Source organism: Apteryx mantelli, chromosome Z (genome assembly GCF_036417845.1).
Source record: "Apteryx mantelli isolate bAptMan1 chromosome Z, bAptMan1.hap1, whole genome shotgun sequence".
In the NCBI taxonomy this organism is placed as follows: domain Eukaryota; kingdom Metazoa; phylum Chordata; class Aves; order Apterygiformes; family Apterygidae; genus Apteryx; species Apteryx mantelli.
Genome location: NC_090020.1, coordinates 27054794 through 27074413, shown reverse-complemented (window position 1 = coordinate 27074413; position 19620 = coordinate 27054794). Strand labels below are relative to the sequence as shown.

General features: G+C 37.8%; 1 protein-coding gene across 1 annotated transcript in view; it reads left to right on the top strand.

Annotated features, from left to right (window-relative positions):
- Positions 1 to 18278, top strand: part of ALDH1A1 (aldehyde dehydrogenase 1 family member A1) — a 37245-nt gene extending 18967 nt beyond the window's left edge. Inside the window, exons 5-13 of the mRNA XM_013949934.2 lie at positions 484 to 545; positions 2590 to 2718; positions 5643 to 5756; positions 7482 to 7584; positions 8170 to 8354; positions 11478 to 11642; positions 13595 to 13752; positions 15357 to 15431; positions 17639 to 18278. Coding sequence (XP_013805388.2) covers positions 484 to 545; positions 2590 to 2718; positions 5643 to 5756; positions 7482 to 7584; positions 8170 to 8354; positions 11478 to 11642; positions 13595 to 13752; positions 15357 to 15431; positions 17639 to 17711 — 1064 coding nt within the window. The 3' untranslated portion in view covers positions 17712 to 18278. The remainder of the gene's footprint in view (positions 1 to 483; positions 546 to 2589; positions 2719 to 5642; positions 5757 to 7481; positions 7585 to 8169; positions 8355 to 11477; positions 11643 to 13594; positions 13753 to 15356; positions 15432 to 17638) is intronic.
- The last annotated feature ends 1342 nt before the right edge of the window (positions 18279 to 19620 follow it).

Here is a 19620-nt window from a genome sequence, read left to right as displayed (position 1 = left end):
AACTTTTTGCACCACGCAGATCCCTAGACTAGGCTTAATGGAACACATGTTTATTTGAAACAAAGAGAATTTTATACTTAATGGATTTGATTTAAGCTAAGATCTAATATTAAAAAATGTCTGATATGTATCTAGGATTGCAAGTAGCTTTTAAAAAAGCACTTTCCAGAAAAAAGGTGATAGAAGAAAAAAGAAACAAAGAATGCTCATTGGTGTTCTGTGCATACCATATTGAGAAGCAGGGTTACCATTGCAGCAAGTCAGTCAGACTGGCAGAATCAAACCTTGAAGCTATGAGGAAAGTAGAGACTGAATCCAGATGTACTTTTTGGTTGTTGTTGCATAGTTAAAATTTTGAAAATGTCACTTATAAGTAAAATAGTATGCAGCTAAGTTTGGTATCCAAGTTTATCTTCTTTTTTTATTTAACTGTTTTTCCCAAATGCTTTGTCTGAAGTTCTTATTTATTTCTTCTTCCTCTAGATGGAAACTTTTTTACATTTACAAGACACGAGCCCATTGGTGTTTGTGGCCAAATTATTCCCGTAAGTTGGAGCCATTTATCAAATCAAATGTTCCTACTGTAAATGGACTTGCTTGTGAAATTTTGTCTGTGCAAGTGGGTATGTGAAACATTATCAGTCAGAACTTCTCTGGTCCTATAAGGTAGAGACTATCTTGAGTATTCTTCAAAGTCTGTAAAATGGCATTTTGAAGAATGCTCACCTGCTCACCCTCACTTTTCTCTTTCGTGTGTTTGGAAAAAAAAAAAAAAAATCTCAAAAGACTTATTGATAGATTGCTTTGAAAGACAGGTCTGTGTTCTGTTTGAATTGAAAAACTTGGGAATAAACTAGTAGGAAAGGTGAATATTTACAGCCTATAAACAGCATGCTCTTTGGGACATGGAATGTCTCCAATTCTGTTTCATACAGTACCTAGACCACTGGGATCTTTATTTATGACTAAGACTCATACACCCTGTTGACGGTACAAGTAACAACACAAAGAATGTGTCCAATAAGCACAGTGATACTGAGCCACATGTTCCAAAGCTCCTGTTCAGAGTGTCAAAGTTCCTAGTTTTTTTAAGTTACTTGTTTTAAGTGGAGTTAAAAGGACTGCCTGAGTCAAGTCAACTCTGAGATTCTTTGGTAAGGTTTGTACGGATGTGATGGGTTGCTGTGAGAGTAGCTGTTATTTGTTGTAGTTATACTACACACTCCTAATCCACCCACCTCTGTGCACATGGTAGGGTGTGGGGAGCCTGACCTGACCTGTTTGACAGCCTTATGGTTTTTGAAATAGTCAGTTTGCCCACCAGATCTGCTCAGACCTGTGGATCCCACACATGTTCTCAGTGTCTTTCAGCTGAGCTTGGAGATTTGACCTCTTTTTAGACCACTACACTGGTTTTGAGGTCATCACTGGAATAAAATATTTGGATGGAGCCCCCAGGAGAGCTGCTATTCTGCGTTCCCTTGTAAGTCAGACATGAGCTATTTCAAGTAAAGCGCTCAGAGCCAAGATATGGTAATGAACTAGACACATTAGATGTGGTAACTTCTAAGTAAAATTGTGGCCTTCAAGTATAAGCAGTTGGCTTTTAGTGCAAACACTGGCTGCTCTTATAAAATATTCAAGAACTCCTAAGTGTATCTCTCTTTGCTCTCCATTGAAACATGAACCCATCAAGTTGGAGTTTTTTTATATAAACAAAATCTTGGAGGATTATGTGAATGTTGCAAAACACTTCAACTAGTTCTGCTTTTTCCTTCCTCTCGCATAATTCTACTTCACTCAGGAAGACCTAGGAAACCCTGTACCCCCTTACTCTGTGCTAGTTTGTGCTTTTGTTATTTTGAGGGGGAGAAGGGTTGGAATGAGTTAAGGAAAGAGAGAGAGAGCAGTTGTATATGTATTTCTCCAGGCTTTTCTGGCGTAATAGGTAAGGGTTAACAGCCTTTTCCCCCTCTTTCTTAGATATAAGACGCTCTATGTCTCTTGCAGTGAGGCTCATGGGCTCAGTACTTCCAAAGCCACTACAAGTATTCTCAAAGGGGCAGAAATGACCAGCCTGGTTTGTGCCCCAGCCACACTGTGACCCACATGGCTGAACAAGGGGCCTGAGCAGTCAGCCATTCTGCAGCCTGGCTGGGCTCACCGCGATAGACAACTGCCAGTGAAACGGGTAGGGAAGAGGGCAGGGGCAGTGTTACAAATTATTACCTTATCTCCCTTAGAAGGCTGAATTGGTGACGGATGTGATCATTTAAGAAAGAAGATAGCAAAACTCCCAACTTCACCACTAATCCAGCAACTTTTTGTCAAGCTTTGTTAGAGGCCTACTTTTATTGTCTCCTGAGCTTTTAACTAACCCTTTGGATCCCCTGGACTCATATGTACCAAAATCACTGGTCTTTGTGTAACACCACTTGCTAGTTGCTTTTTCAAAATATCTTCACACTGAAAAGAGTTCAACAAAGAGTTCAACCACCCAGTTGACAATTCATGTTATTATTGCAGAAAAAGCAAAGGCAATTTGGTGGTGTATTAGAAACAGGATACACCTTCTCATCTGTCTTTCAGTGGAACTTCCCATTGGTTATGTTTGTCTGGAAGATCGCCCCTGCCCTTTGTTGTGGAAACACGGTGGTTGTCAAACCAGCAGAACAAACTCCACTGAGTGCCCTTTACATGGGATCCTTAATTAAAGAGGTAAGTCGGTAACAGCCGAGTTTTTGCACTTCTCAGAAATGTAAGAGAATACTTTGGCTGAAATGCCATGGAGGTAATATAAGCCCAGCTGCCCTGTGCAAGTACTTCTCATTGCGTGTCTAGCCTTGTGCTATGGAACTCGCCTTACTGTAGAGCAGTGAAGCAAATCCAGGGCAAAAGCATGAATATCTTTCAGCCTAGTCCCAGCACAAAAAAACCCACAATAGCAATTTAGTAAACCCCATTCCTTGGCAAACATATGTGTATTACAAAAGCACCATACCTTTCAAAAGTCAAAAGCAAACAAGGAGTCAAGAGCAGGGTTTTTAGAGATGGGTGTCAACAATTTTATTAGCATAGTTATCACAGAAAGGGACCTGTTTGTACAGCTTATTATTATTATTATTATTATTAACTGAACAAACATTTCATCCACATGAGTTTATGATTAACAGAGAGCTGTAAAACTAAACTGCCTAACTGCTGCCAAACTCATGAACTCTCTTCACACAGAAACTGGGAGAAAGATACACCTTGTGCTTCTGAGTGCAGAGCAGGGTAGTTTCCCCAGTGGCTCCAAAGTAGCCTTGATTATTGTGCCCAGCCCAGCAAACAACCAGAGAATATCAGTGAAATAATTTAACTATCCTGCCTCGCAATAAGGTCAACAAATGTAAGGTCATGTGTTTGAGGAGTTGGTGCGAATGTCAATAACTGCCAGCTTGGTGACCTTCCAAAGTGCTAATGGCAATGACTTAGCACTTTTCAGCATGCTGAACTGCTCCAAAGCAGTGATTCAGCTGGATGCACAGACTGCCTGCACCCTGATACTTGGTGCAGACTGGAGGGGATGAAATGAGTGAGTGTATGAAGAAGCCAAGTCCTGCCATTAATGCATTACACAGGAGTTATTATTAGAAAATATTGAATAAGAAGGGGAGGCTTTTAGAAACATTCAGAGGTATTTTCTCTACTAATTTTTAGCAAGTATAAAAAAGTTTATTTCTGTAGAAAAGCAAATTTACAGGGAAAATAACTCAGTTCTGCCCTGAGTCTAATAAAGTATCTGTTCTGATATGACTTCTTGAAAGGAGAACTAATAACTGGGAATGTGGTCATGATTGCATTCAAGCTCAGGACTTTTGCATAGTGATAATGACTGGTATGACATTACAGCACTTTTAGGAAAAGACAAGAGATGATCCACATTTTGCCTATTCAGTGATCAACTGAATGAGAAATTTAAATATATCAGTGTTAAATGTCTTTAGTGGCTTATCTGGCAGACATCGTAGGACTTTAATTAAAGACAAATATTTATCTCATCAGAAGACTCAAGATTTATTCACCAAAATCTAGCTGAGTTTTTGTTTACATCTGAATTACCCAAATAAAGTGGGAGCCCAAATCTTTGTTAGAGATCAAAACTCAGTGATCACTTCAGTAGCTTCTTTAGAGTTCTAGTGAAACTAACTAATGAGCTAATTTAATTTTATATTTCTCAAGTGTCTGAATAAGAAAAGAAATATAGTCATGGCTGGTAATCCTTACTATCCTTATTAATAGCCCGTGTGAGGCTCTTTTGATATAAATTATAGCTTCTACTACAGACACAGAAATTAAATGCCCAAAGTGAGAAGGTGTGACTTAGCCCCCCCCTCTTCCCACCCCCAGTCTGCAGAAGATATCTTCCTTATTTTTCTCTACAAACTATTTGTCCAGATTAGGTGTGAAGCATACTGCTAAGGAAATGCAGAGAACCTCATTGTCTCATCAATTCTGGGTAAATATTGATCTGAACTGTTAAATGAGCATAAAAAGATTGATGGAGTGAATAAGAGCGTAATCCTGTGAGCAGCTGAAATTGCTAGAACAGAAATGCGTGTCTGGTGTCCATAATGCAGGATATGAGGTACAGGAGCTATAATTCACCAGCAGATAAATGAAAATGGAATCTAGGCATGTTATTCCAAAGACCTATTTAACCCTTAAAAGTGACTCGTTTAAGTGATAATACAGGAGATGAGTATTTTTGGTCCTATAACTCTATGCTTGCTCTCTTCCTAAGCAACATGGAGATCCTATAGCTGCTTCAAAAGTGGGAAGAAAATCCAGCTGCACCTCACACATTCATGAGAATTTGGGCTGATGGGCTATTAGAAGAAAAATAACTTATTTTGTCTATGAATGGAACATATCCAACACAGAATTAGTAGGAGACAGCAAGTTTTATTTGACCTGTAGGAAGGGCATCTTTAAAAAGAAACTTTGCAAGATACTAGAACTGCAGATATGCCAGGTAGCCAGCCTTTTCATGGCTGTTGGCCAGATCTGCCTTCTTTTGTACTATAAACTGTCATGTTGTCCATTGCTCTGCTTTCAACCCATGTCCAGAAGGAGAAGCAAAACCATTTAATTTGAAATACTATTTATTTCCATCATTTTTCCTAATAGAATTTCAGATTCATATTATTAATAAAATTAATAATCATTAAGTAATCACTTACTAGCAAATTAAGTATCGTCCAACTTGAAGAATAATGCACAGAAGTCAACAGGCAAATAGAATGATTCAAACAGCTTTGATGAAGCAGGCAGGAAACTAAGCAATCTTTTTCTTTACACATCTGACTGAGGGAGAAAAGAAAAAATAAATGTATTTGTTGGCAATGTCACTGAAAAAATACTAAAATAAAATAGAGAGTTCTTTTTAAAGGACAAATTTAATGGTCTAAAAGGTAAGTGTGGGGAAAAAAATAAAGTGAAAAATGAACACATTTTGGACTCTACAGTTGAGAATAACTGTATGTTGTGGACAAGGTGGCTGGAGAAATGAAAAGGGAAATAAGACAATACAATATGAGATATATTTTTCTAGTCATTATCACTTCCTCAGCTTTATGGGTTTCTCTCTTCCAATTCAGGCTGGGTTTCCACCTGGAGTTGTGAACATTGTGCCAGGCTTTGGACCCACTGCTGGAGCAGCAATTTCTCACCACATGGATATAGATAAAGTGGCTTTCACAGGCTCTACTGAGGTATTATAATGAATGCAAGAAAGTATAAGCAGGAACTCTGCACCTCTGATTCCCAGTAATGATTTAATGTCTAACTTGTTCTGTGTAACTGTTTTAACTTTTTTCTTTCTTTTGGCTGCTGGTTTGTTAAACAAAGTCTGTTTAATGATTTGTTGGTTATTATTAACTTCAAACATATTTAAACAATGTTTGTAATGCAGGAAAGCCCTTCAAACAAAGGCACTCCATGAGATACAATTGGTTCTAGTATACCAATACTATTTTAAGGCTTGTCCTTTAAAAAAGAAAATATTTTCATAACTTTTTCAGTTTTCTTCTTGTTTAAAAATGTTATTTTTACAAATGCAAAAGTGAAAAAAGCTGTGCTCTCTTCTATTTAATTTTAATAATAACATGATGGTAGGAAGGTACTTCCAAAAATCCCATTTCTGGTCCTGCAAAGACTTAGGTTAGGTTATGGCTTTTGATATTTGAATGATACTGATGGTTATTTGCATGGCCTTGGAAGTCTATTTGAATATGTATGAGTTTAATAATTGAAAGGAAGGTCACTGTTAATTTCCCCTAGCCTTATTTCTAAAGAACAGTGATTCATAGGATTAAAGATTTGTCAGTGCAGACATTATATAACTATATACTTAATACAGTGCATTATGCTATACTGCATGCATGCTGTGTAGAAGAGCTGCCAACTGGTCTTTTAACTTCTTGGATGTAGACTCCAAAGATAAATACTATTGCCTCATGTCAAGGGTCAGTACACACAGAGTGCAAGAGTTATGTTTATTCTCAGAAACCCTCAGTGCTAAAGTAGTGGGAAAAGAAAACAACCCAAAAGTGCAGCCTCTGAGAAATATCCCATAGACATTCCCAACATACAGCAACAGCTAAAATCCCCAGTGCTCCCAGGGAACCTCATTCCCTGCAAGGGCATGTGGAACAGAGGGAATATCTGTATCTGTTGACAGTCCTCTTCATCTGACAGAGCAATTTAGCAGCCAGAAAGGAAGGAGAGGTGTTCCCAAAGGCCAGAAGGCAAGCACAGGGAAGAAACTATCTGAAGTTTGCTACACACTGACCACAACCACAAGTGCTATGAGCACATTTTCCCCTCACAAGTGAAGTACGTATTATATTCTTTTCCAGGACAGTTCATAGAAAAAGTTCTTTTAATTATGCTATCAATGCAAAGAAGAAGAAGAGTCACCCAGGTCTGCACCTTTCTTCTAGCTCTGTCAGACCTCTTTATCAGCGATGAGAGAGAAAGGGTAGGCCATGCGGGCAGTGTGGGTATCTGTATTTTCTCTCATATATTTTGTGCATCAAAGGGCTTTCTCATGTATAAAGTGGAGAAATCTCAACCTAATGGAAGGAACTGGCAGAGCAGAAATTAGTGTCTACTTTAGATTACAGATGTGAGAAAGTAGAGTGGTGGTACCAAGCAAGCACCAGATATCTTTTAGTACAAGAACATCCAGGGACAAACTGTTTTAGGAAGCAGTCCCAGCTTGTGATTCATCTGCATCCTGGCTCTTCCCTTCCAAGTCTTCTCTCTCTTTTATTCATTTATCTGGGGTTTTTTTGTTTTGTTTTGTTTTGTTTCTACAGTTACCGTGATAGTGGACAACTGTGAACTGTGATTTTCACTTTTAAGGAACTCAGAAAAGTGTTACTGAGGTCATAATAAATTTATTGAGATGAAGTTGTTCTTTTCCTACCTTTTAGGTTGGCAAACTAATCAAAGAAGCAGCAGGGAAGAGTAATCTGAAGAGGGTTACATTGGAACTTGGAGGGAAAAGTCCTATCGTTATATTTGCGGATGCAGACTGTTAGTAGTGTTTTTATTACATAAACCTAATACATTTGCAAGTCCTACTTTTTTTCTTTTCTTTGTTGAAAAATGGTTTGTAAAGAGGGGAATTATTCCCTAAAAGAGGGGTAATTCTTCAATTTTTTCTAGTCATGCCATAGTTTTCATTTAGATTGCTGCCCATTGATGGCCCACTGATGGATGGGAACTGCTGACAGCGTCCCAACTCTCACTGTAATTAAGTATCATCCTAATTCAACATGAATTCATAACAACAACAACAACAACAACAACAAAAGGATGGATATTATATAGGTATATTAACTTTCTAGCTGAATATTCCTCTTGGTACTGCTAATAGAGCAAATAAAGTTGAATCAACATTTCACATGGCACAGTCACATGTGCATTTGTCCAGGCATACTGTGCTATTATTCATGAGAGTATCTTTGGACATAAGTAAACAGATGAATATCTGTGTTTTAAAGGGCCAAAATATAGAAAGTACTAAAAAGTGAAATGAGGTGGCATGACAAATGGTAATAAAGAATTGTGCTGTGACACTCAGGCTTATAGTTTGATGAACTCTGTATTTCTCTGCAGTGGACGCCGCTGTGGAATTTGCACATATTGGTCTGTTCTACCACCAGGGTCAGTGTTGTATAGCAGCATCTAGGATTTTTGTGGAAGAGCCTATTTATGATGAGTTTGTTCGCCGAAGCATTGAACGAGCAAAGAAGTACACCCTTGGGAATCCTCTGCTGCCTGGTGTACAGCAAGGCCCTCAAGTAAGTTATGTTACATGTTTCTAATATAATTTGAATAGGACATCACATTCTAATGTACTTATAAATTTATTGTTGTATTAGTGTTAGAGCTAATAACAATTGTCTAGTGGTTAGGCTGAAAGACCAGGAGGAAGAAACCTGAGTTCTAGTCTTTACTGCCACCATCATAGGCCTAAAGGTAAGCTTTGACCCTCTTTTCTAGCTCGCTTTGCTGTGGAATGGGGACAAGCATACAGAACTTAAAACACCTCAAGAAAGCTCAGGTGTGGCAAGTGAAAAAGTGCAAGTTCAGCCACCCATGTCAGAGATTGCTAATAGCATTGTATTCAAATAGTGCCACTCTAAGTGAGCAACTTGAGGAAATTAGTGTCTTTTCCCCTTTTTCAAGGTGCTGGTGTATCATTATGGGAGTCAATTTTAGAGTATTGCACAATTTAAACACATTATTTTGTACTTTTTCCTGCCTATGTTGAAAGATTATGCCAAGAGCTGCCCCATTAAATGAATGCTAACATGCAACATTAGAAAGCATTGCTATCACAGGTCTGTGGATTACATTAGAGAATTTTTAAATTAGTTTTTATGTAGAGTCTTATTGATATAGGATGTACATTTTCTTGGCAGAGTTATTATGTACCCATTTGATCCTTACAGAATAAAGGAACTGTATCAGAGATAAAGCAAAAGCAGGAGTGAAGGAGACTCCCACGCATTTGATAATGATAGCGTGTTCTCTACTGGCTATCACAATCATTTTATATAACCAGAGACATCAAGCAAATTAGAAAACTGCATTCCAAGCCACACAAGCTTTGGAGAATTTGAAAATACTAAGAATGCTATTTTGATCTCCTGAGGTGTGCCTTGCTAATAAACCAATATCTTCAGCTGAATAAATTCAAATACAAGAGATCAGGGAGTCTGTAACAAGGAAACTCTAGGAATTCAGTATCTGCTTTTCAGCCTAGTGTATAGTTAATACTAAACTAAGAGGAATCCACCTTCATGTTATTGTATTAGCAATTTAAATGATAGAGAAAAATAAATTTTACTAATCAAAATGAAAAGTTAAACACTTGAAAATAACATTGCTGAGAATAGTTGAAATAAAATGAGAGCTTCTTTCTCCATCAGGCTCAGCATTTGCCTTTCTTGACCTCTTTTTCCTCCCTAGCAAGCCTTAGCAGACAACTTCTTCACAGGTTAGCAAAGTTTCTCCTTCTAGAACTTGTGCGGTCTACTTTTGTCTGTGCTGCTCTTCCAGTCCAACTTTAACGGCAAATTGTAACCATGCAGTTTAGATTCATTTCTTCTGTGGTAATTACTTTAAATACCTCTCTTTGTCTTTTACTTCCTTGCTGTGCTTTGCCTACTTCTCAGGTTTCCTGGGTCAGGCATATCACTATGTCCTCTTGCCACAGAGTCCTCTCGAAAGCCGTATTTGCCCTCTCTGCAGCATGCAGGCTCTGCGGGACAGCACCTGCCTTGGCACTGCTTTGCACAGTGGGCACCAAAGAAAAGCCAAAGGCCCTGTTGGAATGCATAGGAACATATATATGCTAATTCACACATAGTTAAGAAAAATAATGACGATGATAATAACAAAGGGACAACTGACAGCAACATGAGCTGTATCATCTGAATGTTTTCTTCTCTTCATGATGTTTACGCACAAGAGGTCACCAGGGTAGCAGAAATTTTATGTCTTCAGTGTGCAATGAGGCAATTGTTTGAAAGCATAATGACAAAGGGAGTGCAGGGAACTAAGAATCACATTCTTATATGTATCCTTATAAATAAATGTTCTTATAAAAATAAGCTTTTATCAATTTTTTTTGAATAACTGTTTAGTCTAATATGTCTGCAGGATTCCCCCAAACCTTTTAAAAATATTGTTTTATTTTATGACCACAGCAGCACTTGTTCCTTGTGCTCGAATGGCAAAAGAGAATAAGATGCACATGATCCGTTGCTGAGTGTTGTAGTATGACCACAGAGAAGCAGCTTTTGTGCAAGAATAACTGTCCCTCTGGAAGTAATTTCAGTTACTTCATGAGCCAGTGCTTGAAGGGTTGAACTTTGAAAAAATTAAGAAAAGAATAATGAAATTGTGAAAATGGCCTCTAACGAGCAAGCTTTACCATTGACTTTCTCTTGAAATAAATGTTACCTTGTACAAAATTTCTCTGTTGGCATGAAGCAGTGAAGTGCTGATGTGGAGAGGGGAGGAGAGGAAAGGAAAAGTGTTCTATTTCTATACCCCATTTAGAGCTTTCTGGGGGGCTATAGCTTATTTTCAGTTATCTCTTTGCCAGTGAAAACTGGAAGGGGTTGGAGGAAGGCAAGCCTCTTTGTACTGCCATCATAAACTCCTTTCCCAGGCAAACACTGTACTTTCTGTTATACCACAGAGCCAAAATGAAAATGGCATAAGTTGTATTTGTCGGTGGGTTTGTGCGAGGGACAGGAGTTGGCTTCATCCAGTAAACAATCTGCCACATATGTTTTTCAGGCTCAAATGTACGAATCTTTATTTCACTAACATGTCAGAATGAACTGGAAACAGAAATTAATTTCAGTTGTATTGCATCATTGCTGCTTTTTAACTTTCTTTAAATAGTTTAGGAAAACTGCAGGGCCAATCTACTGGCCCTAGTGAAGTGTGGAAGAATCCCACTGGCTTCATCAAGCTCTCCATTATGACTGCAGAATCAAATCCAGCAATTCTCATTTTAATGGGCAATTTGTAGTTGACATAAGTATTGAAAGAAGTATAGATATATTTATTTTATAGATAATTTTTCTTTTTCCTTCCCTTTCCCTTTCCCTTTCCCTTTCCCTTTCCCTTTCTTTTTCCTTTCTTTTTTACTAAGGGAAAACAGGATATCAGACCCCATAGAGCTGATTCTCTTGTGCCTAAATTTCTGATTACTGATCCATCTGAGAAAAGCCTGTAAAGTTTTGAGAAGTTAAGACCGGAATGCTTGTAGGGCTCTCCAGCTGTTTCACTTCAACAAGTACAATTGAAGAAAACTAGAACATTGTTACAGTGCAGCTAATGGGTCAGAAAAGAACTGTTATCAGTGTACGCTGTTTTCATCCCTGCAATATCTTTTCTTTTAGATTGATAAGGAGCAGTTTCAAAAAATCCTGGAGCTAATTGAGAGTGGGAAAAAAGAAGGAGCCAAACTGGAATGTGGAGGAGGTCCATGGGGAAACAAAGGTTACTTCATTCAGCCCACAGTGTTTTCTAATGTTACAGATGATATGCGCATTGCCAAAGAAGAGGTAAATAAATTCCTGGCAGTTTGTACTTTCACTGGAGATAGTCTGTTTAAATGTCTGTACAAAATATCCATTTAGAAGGTCAAGTGGCTACATAAAAATGTTCCCAGTAAATCTGCCATTCTAGCCTGGTGCAGTTTAAAATCCTTTCCTGTGTTTCTTGTGCCCATTTCAGCAACTCCGTGGAGGTGAGGGAGAGGAGAAGGAGGCTGGCCTGCCAACAAAGGCTCCAGCTGAAGCTGATAGGAGATAAGAAGTGTTAAGGTTGGGACTGTTAATTACATCACTCCAGTGTCTCTCATACCAGAGTCACGGTAACCTGTAACAGAGGTACAAACCTTGGAGGCACAGCTTGCGAATTTGTTGCCCCACATAAGGACCCATGACACTTGGGGTTTTGACACAGCTCTGCAACAGGGAGCTATTATGCGATGAGAGAAAAGAGTTTAACTGTGCCTCCACAAGCATTTTTCTTGGTGGCAATGACAACAAAGCACAGTTTTACCTCTTCAGAGTTTATTTAACCTGGATCAGTTTGCAGATGCTCCCACGCAGTGTTGAAGGAGCCTGCTCTAAGGGAAAGGTGCCCAGGCAGCAATGGCCAGCTGGAAGGGAGGGGAAAGGGTTAAGAGTGCAGAGCTGCTTTGCTTTAGAAAATTAATTGTGTAAACAGAGCCTCAAAGTACCATCCTGGCTTCCTCTCTCTCTGTTTTTTTACATTCACCTTGATTTTAACATCTGCAATTGTGCTGCAATTGGTGCCCATTATGCTTCTGCATACTAGATGGCTCCTTCAAAATCAGTTCAACCCAAGTTATTACTTTACATAGCCAGCAATACTGCAGCTGCATTCTGCTAAAAGTATCCAGTGCATTCATCAAGAGTCAACAGGCTGACTTAAAATTTGCACTGGAACATCTAGACTTCATTATAAAGGGGAGAAAAATAGGATAGCACTGTCTGAGAAGTAAATTTGATTATTTTTGCTGGTCTGGGAGTCAGGTGGGAAATTGCGCAGAGATGTGTTTCTTCACAGATTTATTAGTTTCCTGTGGGTCAGCAGAATCACAACTGCTCTTCTCATGCTATTTCAAATTTATTGAATAATGAAACGACAGTGAGCCAAGGCAATTTGAAAATATTCAGGTTCTGAATATCACAGTTTGAACTGTGGAGCCATGGTCACTAGCTTTCTCATTTATGTAAATCAAATCCTGCAACTATAGTTAGAAACTTGGCACAAGACCCTGTTTCCAGTAAAATCACATGGAAAGCTTATGATGATTTCCATGGGAAGAAAACTCATTTGATGGGTCAGTGCCCCCCTTCCCCTGCCTGACATTAGCACCATGTGGTGGCACTGACATCCCTGACTGAGAACACAGGCTGAGGAGGTAGCAGGAAAGCTGACTCTGAAGGAGTATTCTCTTGTATAATACCTAACACCCAGAAAGAGACCATAATCAGTTGTTTTACTTGATGTATATGTCTGTTTGTGCAGCTGCTTGCAGCGATAAAAACTCTAATAAAAAGTTCAGGAGAAGGAGAAGCTGAATCTCTTTTTCAATTAACTGAAGTTTAGAGAAGAAAATAACAGTTTACAGGTATCCTATATAGACCTGTAATATTTTGTGATTTCATGCTAGGTACCTCTATGCTAGGTGTCTCTTCTTCTTAATTTATTTTCATCATTTATTTTCAATTCCTTTATTATTTATTGCTTTATTAATCCTTTTACAATAGACTATCTTGATATGTGGCACTGTACACAAATCTTATGGTTATGTGAACTTACAATACTTTTTATTATTCTGTTCTAAGAGGCGTAATCTTGACTAAATGAATGTAGGAATAAGGCCCATCCAAAAAAAAAAAAAACTTTTAAAAATGTAAGTTATTCAAAATAGTGAGCTATATGAATCCACTTCATGTGTATGGGTGTGTTTCTGAAACAGATATTTGGACCTGTTCAACAAATCATGAAGTTTAAAACCACAGATGAAGTTATTAGGAGGGCAAACAACACTACCTATGGCTTAGCAGCAGCAGTTTTTACCAAAGACGTTGATAAAGCACTGACATTTACAGCTGCTCTTCAGGCTGGAACAGTATGGTAAGTAATGACTTATTTAATTCTTCCTCCTTCAGAACTGCAAGTGCCAATGGCAATAACTGGTGGTGGTGGACATTTATGTTTCAATTCTTGGCCGTCTTCAAAGAGGTAGATTGATGCCATCCTCCTCTGCTTCTCTTTCCCCCACCTTTCCACATTTAAAGTGCCATAAAATAAATATTTCTTGCAAGTCTTCACATGATTCTCCTGTAAAGTCATTTGGAAAAATGAAAGACACTTGCTTAAAAGGAAAAGAGAGAAAAAGGAATACAGTGAGAGCGCCACTTTCTTCCATTCAGGATCCTGGGAGAGCCCAACACATACTCAGTTTGGAGGGATCACTTTTTGTCCTATGTAAAGAAATCCATTATTTGAAGGCCTTTGGCTATTAGCCTGGGCAGAATGTCCTCCTGTGTTTAAAATGGTTGATAAAACATGTCTGCAAGACTGATGGAACCAGAAATGGGAGGAGACCAGGTGCAAGGAGGCAGGAGCAGATGCAGGGCAGGTACTATGAGGCCGGAGAAGGAGCTAAAGAAGCTGCCACGCTGAGGTGGAGCAGAAAGAGGCTCCTATCCTGCAGGGAGCTGGGAAGGGAAAGGCTGGGAGAAGCAAGAATGAAAGCCTGGAGGAAGAGCAAACTGAGTCTCATGGCTATTGCTGGCAAGACAACCTGTATCTTCCTACAGATATCACAGTGCATCAGACAGAGAACAGACGGTTTTACTTGAACCCAAAACATGTCTCTCTTTTATATTAGAGCTCAAGGAACTTGCAGCCAGCACAAATTCCTGCCCAGGTCCTGTGACCTAAACAAACACACTTTCTAAAACTCAGTTAATATTTTAACTCATGTGTTGGTATTCTTTTAAAAGGAAGAAGATTTAAAAGCAAAAGAAAAACAAAAGCTTTATTTTTTAATCTCATGTCAGAGTTGATCTGTCTAGAAATCTTCAGCTGCAAGAAGAACCTCTTTGCTGAAACCAGTAGGCTGGCAGTCAGAGTAGAAAAAAATTAAGATGTGAAAATGGAGAATCTCTTATTTGCCAATGCTGCAAGACAGAAAGAGCTTCTCAGCTAGTGAGCAGAATGCTCATTCCAATAAAGCTCTTCATACTACAAATTCCCAGTGTGAAATTCCTTTCTTAATAACAAGCCTACCTCTTAATGTATTCCTGTCCTCAACAACAATATACAATATTTAAACCACTGAGCAGCATCAAATAAAATTCTAGTGACTGAAGTGATCCTGAATTTACCTTTTGGAAGCCTACCTGCAAAAGACTAATCATGACTACTCTTTGGTTTGAAAGCTGATGCAGTAGCTAGGAAGAAGATTTACCATAGTGATCAGCAGAAAGATTAGACTGTCACTCTGTTTGAAGACCCTTGATCAACGGTAACACCTGGTCATATCTAGTAGTATAATTTCTGGTGATATTTTGTTTCTTTGAATCTTGATCTACATGGATTTTTGAAATATATAGTCATATGTAGTTTGTGAATATCACCATAGGTTTATTACAGTCAAAGGAACAACACTGATTTTTCAGAAGTGGAAAAATTTTACCACGCTGTGTAAAGTCATTTGCTTGTTCTTCCAGGGTTAATTGCTATAGTGCATTGTCTGCTCAGTGTCCTTTTGGAGGATTTAAGATGTCAGGAAATGGACGAGAAATGTAAGTAAATACTTTTCTAACTGTAGATTCACAAGAACTGCAAAATGAAATTCCAAAGTCCACTATTAATATTCGTGACTAAGATGCCCAGTTTGAGGTTTTGTCCCTATTATTAGGAGCAGTGCCAAGCAAAGATTTCCTCTTTAAAGCAGTAAGAAAATTATTTGCATACACACATCTTTTCAAAATTACAGCTTTTAGTTGCTTGCATATATATGTAAAACTGATCATTGTGTTTACACTGTGCAGTTTTTGCATATATATATATATACAGTGTCATTTGCATGAAAGTGTATATACAGTCATGCATAGTTTGTCAAATCCCCTTTAAGTGCTCAGTTTTTGAAATCATAAGACCTTGCTCCAGTTTCAAAATCTTTGATTTAGAAAAGAGTTTTCAGGTTGACAGTGTTGTGGCACCAACGATTTTGCAGTACTGTCCAGCTTGGTCAAAAGTTATGACAAAAATAGCCCTCTGCGGTATTTAAGCCTTTGGCCTTTTCCCAAACTAGTAGTGCAGAGGTATACACAAATGAAAAGCTAACCAAGTTCTTTTGAACATCTAAGGTTTAGTCCAGTTTCAGTTTGAACAATGTCTTGTTTTATCTGCATTTATTCTGATCTTCATATTAGCAAACAAATCGTGTAATGTGTTACATCATGAAACATTAGAGATCATATATGTTTGCTATGTTATATAGCATTATGTCTTCTGGGGGTTTTTGGAACATAAATCATAAGCAGCCTTTTACTAAAGAATGTCAAATAAGTGAGAATAGCAAACAAATTATTTTTACAGAAAAGAATAAACATCGAAACATGTAAGTTTTCCCTTTTATTAATCCAAATGCAAAGTACTTTTACTGAATTATGGAAGTAATTCAATAATATGTGTGCAGGTGTAATGCATCAGAGAGTTATGCCAGTGATGAGAGCTTTAGAAAATGTCAAAATGAAAAAAATATATATAATAATAATTTAGGCCATTACTATCGAGGACTGTTTTGCATTTGCTGAATGCCAAAAATTGGGAGATCATCAGTTCTGAATTACTGTCCTTTGTGGAAATACTTTTGGGATTTACCTGCTGGTAAGGATTAATAATGTCTGTAACAATGCATTTTAAAGGAGTCCAGCTTTTGTGCATATGATTTTTTTTCCTGATGTTTGGTGTGTAATCACAAGTAGTGAACCAACAAAAAAGTACTTCTGCCACAGGGAAATGAAGGAATTAGTACTAGATAGATTGCTGCCATGGAAAAAAGAAATTTAATGCCAAATAATTTTGTAAACAACATGTGACAAAAAATTTTAGGAGTGGGAGAAATAAGTGTGAAACAATTACACTGTAATAATCAGAAAGTCAATGTATCAAGGTATATCTAGAACTTTCTTGAATCCTAGAAGAAAACTCCCTAAATAATTCCTGAAATGATAATATCATTGTGAAGTAAACTATTGAATGTTACATATTTAACAGGATGCCTCTTCAAAATAGTATGAAAAGGAGATTAGTAAACATTTTCCCACATCACACAGTCCTGAGCATAGATTTCTGTTTTGCATACCTATGTACCTAGTAAGATGGCTGTGGGAACTGGATAGCGTTATATTGCAGCAACTTACTGTTCTATAAAAGGATCATTTATCTAAATTGTGTGACTGCATCAAATACAAAACATCTAGGCACAAGCAATTTCATCTTATAATGTAAAATTTAAAGGTGGAAACATGCTAATTAAATGTCAATAAGAGTTAAGATGTTTTCACTGTCTAAGAGATATTGTAGTGGATTAATTATGTCCCCTCATTTACTTGAGATGAAGCACCTGTTCTCTGACTCTGGGGAAAACGAACAGCTGAGGAAGACCTTTGCAAAAGACTTGTTAAGCGTGCTTGTGAAGACTTAGTATGTCCCCGATTTGGTGGTCAGAAGCCCAATTTAGAAATGCACTAAACTGATTAAACAGCATTCTTCTGCACAGAAATGAAATTTTTCTCTTTCCCACTTTTCACAGGAAACTATTGCTGTTCCTTTTCAAATAGCATCCAGCAGCTATCTAGCTGCAAAGACATCTTCAGAATATACCTAGGGTATTTGCTATACATCTAGCCAATTGTACAGCACCACAGAAAATCCCATCCAGGACACAACTCATATAAAAAGCATTAGTCTAAGTACTGCCTTTTTTTTCTCTTTTATCTAGGGGAGAATATGGCCTTCATGAATATACAGAAGTTAAGACTGTCACAATCAAAATCCCACAGAAAAACTCGTAATGCTGCTTGAGGTGTCAAATTTAGCTTCTTCAAATGCTAAATGACTCTGCAAATGCCATCTGGAATCTGAGAAGCTTTATATCCCAAATCATTCATTAGCCTTTTTGCTTTCTGATTGTATAAGAGATACTTGCTTACATTAACAATATAAACAATAATGTAGAAAATCAAAATGTGATTAACTGAGAGAGGGAAACTTCAATGTCTGGAACATAGCTAACTTTTTGAAATTCATATTAAGAAATAACTTTTTTAAAATTTTTGTTGGAAGTTATCTGTAGTGCTACGAAAATATTCCTTTTTCAGTACACCATACATGTACAGCTTGAATTTGTGTGCTCTTCTAAATGTTAGATGGCAAGCTTCTCTTTGCATTTTCTTTTCTTGTGGCCTTAACAAAAGCACTTATGAGTAACTAGCAGATAGATACCTTTCTGTGTCTTTGGAAAATCATAGACTTCTCCTAGATGTATTTCTTAGAATGTTGAATTTATTCATCATATTAAGTACTACACAAATGTAATCTGAATAATATTAAACAATATTAAAATCCACCCTGAAAATTAATATTGTTTCTTTTATTAGTCTTTTCTATTTCACTGGTTTACCATTGGGCACTGTGTAACACATATTTTATACCCTTAAAGAGGCACTACTGTCTCAGTAGTGTGTTTAGGTCATTGGAAGTATTTTATATTGGCTGTGGAAAGACTAAACTCCCTAATTCTTTGACAGTATTATAAATGGAAAAATATGAACACAAACAAAGAGCACCAGCCAATTTGCCAAGAGCCAGCACTGGGCTTTGTAATGATGAGTTTATCATAAGGTCTTAAACAGATGACAAACGAGAAATAAAAGTGTGGCAGCGAAAGAAGGGAAGTGGAGGGGAAAAAAGGGAGTCTCCTTTCTGATTTATATTGGCTCCATTTTCCCTGTACTCATACACCTGCATGTCACTCATATCTACTCCTCACTCTTTCTTCCCCTCCTCCTCTTTCCAATCCACCTGTTTCAGCCTCTTCCTTCAGCATCTCTTTTCTGCACAGTTACTCTCACAAAGACCCTCTCCAGACGTTCACATCTCAAGATGACGGTAACCCTTTAAGGTCCCTCCATCTGCGCAGCTTTGATGTTTTCATTATTCCCCTCCAACGGCGGTTGCTGTCAGCAGCCACCAGATAAACTCTGGGGTGGTGGTCTCCAGGCACCAAGTAACCCACTGCCGACAGGTCATATTTTCTCTAAACCTCATTGAAGTCCAGAGCCACAATTCATCTCTTGGAAATATATATGTTTATAGCCTTATGTACAAACTCAACCCATTAGGAAAAATATGGTACACTATATAATTTTAAGCAGCAAATATTGAGATGTTGCATAGTATTGAAAGCATGGAGATTTTGTTCATTTGGATATATTGTCAGATCTTTTTTTAAAAAGGGGGTTACAACAAAACCCTGATCAGGTTTTCACACTGTGCATCTTCTCTGGATACAAGCAAGTTTTGTCTTTAGGGAAGTTAAGAACTGAACATAGGCCTTATGGCAGAGGTCCATCCCTTCACAGGCATCCACATCATCTGACTTTGAAGGGTGGCTCTTCCAAATCCCCCTCATTTGCCTTCCAAAACAATTTCACTAGCCATAGTTGGCAAACAAACCGAGTCCTCGACCCATGTCAAGAAATGTAAAATGTCATAAAAGAGAGAAAAGAAGGAAGACTGAATTGAAAATGGAAATGCACTGTGGTAATGTTTAGTAGAGGTTATTCAAAGGAAGAAAGTGTGCAGAAGAAAGCACAGAAATCAAAATAAATACCAAACAAATAAAAAAAAGAACTTCCTGAAAAAATAAGATGCAAAGAAGATGGGAAAAAAGACAAAACACTTTGAAAGACTTTAAAAGCA